The 6,063-nt window shown below is 41.1% G+C and overlaps 1 protein-coding gene across 4 annotated transcripts in view; it reads right to left on the bottom strand.

Moving 5' to 3' along the window:
- Nucleotides 1-6,063, bottom strand: part of VPS8 (VPS8, CORVET complex subunit) — a 193,963-nt gene that overhangs the window by 66,275 nt on the left and 121,625 nt on the right. For all 4 annotated transcript variants that reach the window (XM_019503787.1, XM_019503790.1, XM_019503789.1 and 1 more), the window contains 3 exons: nucleotides 5,667-5,709; nucleotides 4,014-4,117; nucleotides 1,576-1,657 (listed from right to left, as the gene is read on the bottom strand). In XM_019503787.1, the coding sequence (XP_019359332.1) occupies nucleotides 1,576-1,657; nucleotides 4,014-4,117; nucleotides 5,667-5,709 (229 nt within the window). The remainder of the gene's footprint in view (nucleotides 1-1,575; nucleotides 1,658-4,013; nucleotides 4,118-5,666; nucleotides 5,710-6,063) is intronic.

Genomic DNA, 6,063 nt, shown 5'->3' with positions numbered 1-6,063 from the left:
AGAGCAGAATTAGGAAGGGGCAGGAGACTGGAGCTGTGAAATAGTTGCCAAATGTGTTCAGGCATTAAGAAAGGTGACCAATAAGCTTCCTTGCTTCTGCAGTCTTATGGACTGGGTCTCTGAGGGAGCTGCACAAGGTCTCTGCAAGTTTTAAAGGGCACTTTCCCCCCCCAAGCCATTCATCACTCTCTTTCTATTCATGGCAACTGAACACAGTTCTGCACATCCCAGGCTGATGCAGAACAGGGAGCAGGGGGTCACACCTGGACCGGACCCCTGATTCTGGTTCCTGAAGACTGGATGCTCTAAAGGCCTTGGATAGCACTTCACTCACCATGCAGGGGTGAGAGGGAGTGGGGGGAGCAGTATGGGATGCCTGGAGGACTGACCAGATACTAATCAGAAAAAGTTTGGTGTCTGCATGTAACACTGGACTGTTACATAGAGGACCAGTTCAAAACAATACCTGATTATCCAGTTATACTTTTAAAACATTCCAGGAGATTTAAACTGTTCTAAACTGACTTGCACTTCTGTCCACTTCCATTTTAAACCGATCTAAGTGTTGTGCATGTCCATGCCCTCACTTCCCTTCTCTGTGGCCCTGTCCCTGCTCCTTTGGTTCATTTCCCTTATTTAAAATATAAACTCTCACAAGCAAGGACTTCTCCTGTCTCCTGTTACAGGGCCCAGAAAAATGGGACTATGATCTCCACTGGGGTGTCTAGGTGCTACAACAGAATACCAGCCCAAGAAGGCTCTCACATGTGAGAAGGTGACAGTGGTTTACCTATCTGGCAAAAAGGGACAAGAGGCAAACAGGTTGGGTTTACATTAAAAAAAAAAGACAGATAAAATCTTTTTATTTCAGTTTTTGTTCTCTTTCCTCCCCAGTGCCAGAATAATATATTTAGCATGTGTTATTTTGGTGTGTTTACCCGTGATATCACAACAATCATACAAACACCTCCTCACTCGTATATCCGTGTCAGACACATAGCTGCAATCCTATCCCACCCTGCTAAAGTCCCTGAAAAACTGTTAATGGGTCAATGTTGGTAACTTGCTTTATCCTAGCTTTAAGACTATGCAACAGCGACAAAAAATGGTAAGAAGGAGAATGACCCACAGAGATTCTGCATTAGACCAAGGAAACATGTTCTAATCCCTCAATCAAAGAGTTTTTAAATTTAATTGTTTCAGGTAATTCCAACTGCTGGTGAGTTACAAGAGGAGAGACGTGGGCCTCTATGCAGGACCAAGAGGATTTAAGACTGTAAAGAGAAAATGGACTGATATTTGTAAGTAGAAATTCTGCAGACTATATATATTACAGTCTATGTAGGTTCTAATATTCTCCTTACTAAAACATGGCCCTCATAGCCAGGAGAGGAGGGTAACAGCACTTAACACACCTTAAAAATATTCTAGCCCTGGCTATAGCACTATGTAGAGATTATATATGTATTTGTTCAGGCACAAATCAGTTTCCCTCCCATTATTTGGGCAGGACGAACAGAGTTTGCTGTCTTATTTTGACCTGCCCTTGGTACCACAAGATGCCAGCACACTTACGTTCAGAATGTCGGCATGAGGCTGAAGAACTTGACAGTTTCTGTGGTGACATCATAGCCTCCAGGAGGGGAAACCAGAGAGCCTAGAATACATAAGCACAAATATGTAAAAACATTTAAAACTAAATTTGTAATATTAGCTTCAGCCTTCGGAGGTCAAAACTGTGGCTGCTTCCACATGATGACAAACCACAATTAAACACTTTGCTTCCACCCTTTCACAAGTACAGTGAGTCAGAGCTGTGCCAGGATTGCTGTGCTTTTACATTTGCATTATAACAGAGTGGAACTGCTCTGTTACTTGACAGCCTAGGTCACTCACGTCTAAGAGCAGGGGTGACATCTGCTTGGAAGGATGGAAGAAGCCTGACTGTGCCCTTAAGCTCGATCACCTCCCAGGCTCAAAACAGCGTAGGGACGAACTCGACTTGCTGACCTGGTTTATTCCTCATTAAGGTTGTAAGGTATTTGATTTTTACAGAAGAGTGAGCACAGACTTCACCTGAGCTAGGGCCCATCAAGTTCCACTCTAGTATAAATACATACATACAGAATAGAGAGAAGCAGTTAGCTGAGCTAGTCTGAAGTAAGGCAGAAAGCAGCACAGTCTACCCTTACAGACTGACTGACTAAGAAATCTCATGCCTCTCTGAACAAGTTAGCCTATAAGATGCCTCCCTGTCTTGCCTTCTATCTATATACACACACACGGCTTTGATGGCTACACACACACACACACACACACACACACACACACGACAACTAGGGTAAGGAGTCCATGTAACCAAAGCCATCATAGGGGTTGCTAGGTAAAAGCTGGGTAAATCCAGAAGTGAACTCTTCCTATGGTAAGAAATATTAACTGTAACTACATGGGGAGCAAGGAAACAGGGGTAACAAGATCAGAGTTCAAGAGCCAATATTATTCCAGTCTTACTTGCTCCATACCAGACATGAAGCAATGCAAGTATTGCATCTACAGCTGCAGGACAACAGATGGTCACTAACACAAGAGATATTACAATTCACAGCCTGTTTCTTTCCTTGGTGGGTTATTACAGGCCTTTGATCAAAAGAACTAATCCCCATTCCTATTCAATCCACAGGGTTTGCAAGGGAGTCTCGGTCATTTTCTGACATGTCCAAATAAATGAGTTCTTTGAACATTCAACTGAAAATTGCAATGATTTGACAGAAAGACCAATACATACAGTGACCACTGCTAAAGGCAGCATTTGTTGCTAGTTACCACAGATTTCTCCTAAACAGTGATTAAATAGTAGCAGCTTGAAAATGCTGGCTTGTAAATGAACTCTCCTGCAGGAGGATTGGAGATGGTATGCTTGCACTCCTTATTGAAAAACACCATTGTAAGAAAAAAAATAAAAACATGCTATTGAACTGATACTACCTGGGAGAACTGCATGTAGGCCCGATATAATCAGTCTGTCCATAATGAAATCTGCCCAGATCATGCACACTATGCAGATCTTCTGGAATCTCATTCTCACAAGAAGGAAGTACTTTCCCTGTCCCTCCAGACCAAGATGAACAGCACTAAATTCCATGGATCTCAGATGTTAGGAATCTCACATTCCTACTTGCACAAGGAGGATGGGAACACTAGGGTTGAGCCCAAGCCCAGCTCTTAGACATGTTAGGGATACACATCAAATGGAACCCTGGTCTGAAAGGGAGTAGAGAGATAGCACTTCAGGAAGATCCTCAATGCACATTTTTCTGAAGGTATTAAGGAAAATGGCCTTTTTATTGCTTATGTCTTGATGTAGACTCTTCCTATGCCAGAAGCAAAAGGTGCTGTCTCAGCACAGGCAAGGCAAGATGCAGAAATTCTCTAGTCCAGGTTCAAGGTTAGAAGCCAATTGCATACTTTGACATGATTAAATGAGAATCTGTAAATAAAGTAAAGCTTTCTTTGACTCTCTTTCTTTAACAGAGGCTTCTTCAGTATCTCACCTCTATCTATTGCAATCACAGTTATGCCACTGCTTGTGCTACAGCAAAGACTGATCTTGCCCTGGACATGGCCTTTCATACTTTCTGCAGTGAAGCAACAGAGCTCAGTGTGCTCCAGGCAAAATATCCCCTGTCCAGGAACATGACTGTCAAAAATTCTCATATGCACCGTGACAGCAGCAATGTTTCCTTGTACAAGGCAAAGAAGAGGCCTTTCTTCTAGCTGCTGGCTAAAATCCCAGCTTCTAGCAGTATGCATTGGTCATTGTGCACAGACATGTCCGGAATACAGAGGAATATATGCAAGGTTCTGCACACTGTATTCCTACAGTTATAGGATTTTACCCAATCACAGGTGCATACAAGACAACTTAACAGAAGACTGGTTTAATGGAGGCGGAATTCTCTCCTGAATCTGCATAGCACTGGAAACTCTGGTAATACAGCATTTTATCCCTTTACCTCTCGCTGCTGCTGGTTTAAATTATGTGAATTCCTCTGGCAAAGTGCAATTGTTTTCAGTAAGGTAGCTTCAATATCCTTTATTGAATGGGACTGTGTTGAATCTAGGTTAAAAAGCAAAACAGAAATGGAGATTACATCATTGATCCCAGATAATTTAAACATGCTACTACTGCCAAATCATTTTGAAAAAAATAAGAATTATGCTGTTCACCTAAAACTTACTCCCTGTAGATAGCAGTAGCTACATTATGAAAACAGATCTCAACTCTTTTTGTTGATTTTGCTGTACAGCAAAATGAACTGTGCTTGCAACACATTTTGTACGACTGCATAAGTAATTTCTGAGCTTTGGCTTACATTTGCCTTGACACCAGTTAAAAGCATCATGTTCTATTTGATGCCACTGAGTGCTGGAGCTGGAGAGCAGCAGTGCAGTAGGAGATATAATAACATTTCCTGCAGGCATGGAAGACCTGCTTCCTTCGGGTAATTTGCCTGGTTTTTGTTAATGGGGGAAGCTGACAAAGTGCTGCCAGCTGTAATATTGTTGTTTACTGTAAAAACCAAGATCTCTCTTGCTTTTGTTGCAGCTGTTTTCCCCCATAAGCAGCATGTACACAGGGAGCTACAAAAACTAGCTGGTTTCAGAAAACACTAACTGCTATATCAGACCTCTAGCCTGCTCCTAAACCCTTGCAAGTGAATTGCTGGTTTGTTCCTGAACCAGTAGGGTTTATAACTCTTGTAACATTTGTTCTATCCAGCACAGTCATGGATACAGTCATCCACATATAACTGTTTTTTTTCTTTTAAGTTTTTAAAATTCCAATAAGCTCTTAACTTCAATTATATCTTGTGGCAAATGAGCTGTTAATTATGCATTGCATAACACCATTTAAAAAGTAAAACTTAAGTATGTTCACAATGCTGAATGTCCCAGCTAGTTTCATCTCACTACCCCTAATGATGAGAAAATATGAATACATCAAAACACTCAAGCTGCGACATGGCTAGTTTGTCTCATTCAATCTTAACTTAGAATTCCCACAAGCCATATTTTCACATTCAGCCTTGCAAAGGGCTGAGGGATTTCCTGGCAGACTGTGCCTCCAGGATTATAACCATGCAAGAAGGCCATGTGTTATATCTCAACCAAGAAAATCCACAATTTGCATGATGGAAAACCCACATCAAGATGTGGAGGATTTCTTTGTCCTTTTTTCTGTCACTACTGCCAGATGTTTCTCATTTTTCATAAAGCTTCTGTATTAGAATCACAGGATACATTTCTGATATGTCATTGCAATGCTATCATGACTACCAGAGAGTAAAAAGCAGTTAACTGAACTTTGAAAGAGAGAATTGCAGGGGATTGTCAAGGTAACATCTGGGAAGAGCTGGGTGATAAAAAGTCCATTAGAATCATTACCATTAATGTTACAAATACATAATAAAAGGTATTACCGCAGCACCCAGGAATTCTCACTGTAATGAAGAAATCCCACTGTAATGAGCAATGTACAAATACACACATTTCAATTTCTATGGCTTTGTTTCACAGAACATTCTTTTCAAAGGGGAAAAAACGCGGGGAAAAGAATTCACTGCAAAAAAAAAAAAAAAATCAACACACATGAAACAAAGACTTACTTTCATCTTCCTGTGTAAGCACCATCAGCTTGCTTTGCAGTTGCTAAAACAAATCAAAATAGAGCTTCTTAGAGCAGGAAAGCTCTCAGGGTATCAATGGGAACACGTTTATACACAGAGGTCTTTCCCCGCCAACCCCATTTCCCTGCCTGATGGAGAGACTGTAGCAGTGCACAGATTTTTCCTTAGAGATGTAAGAGAAAGATAATCAAGACAAGGCACATATATTCTTCTTAGGCAAATTTAAGCTTCTACCTATAAGAGTTAAGCAGAACATCCAGCCAAAATATACCAACGGAGAGACGTCTGGCAAGAGAGTCTGAAACACAGCACTCTGATAGAAGCTAAATGTTTCAATTCAACTCAGTAGGGGAAAAAAAAAAAAAGAAAAAAGACA

This window comes from Gavialis gangeticus, unplaced genomic scaffold, assembly GCF_001723915.1.
Source record: "Gavialis gangeticus isolate Ggan-Ray unplaced genomic scaffold, GavGan_comp1, whole genome shotgun sequence".
Lineage (NCBI taxonomy): Eukaryota > Metazoa > Chordata > Crocodylia > Gavialidae > Gavialis > Gavialis gangeticus.
This window is presented reverse-complemented; position numbering and strand designations above follow the sequence as displayed.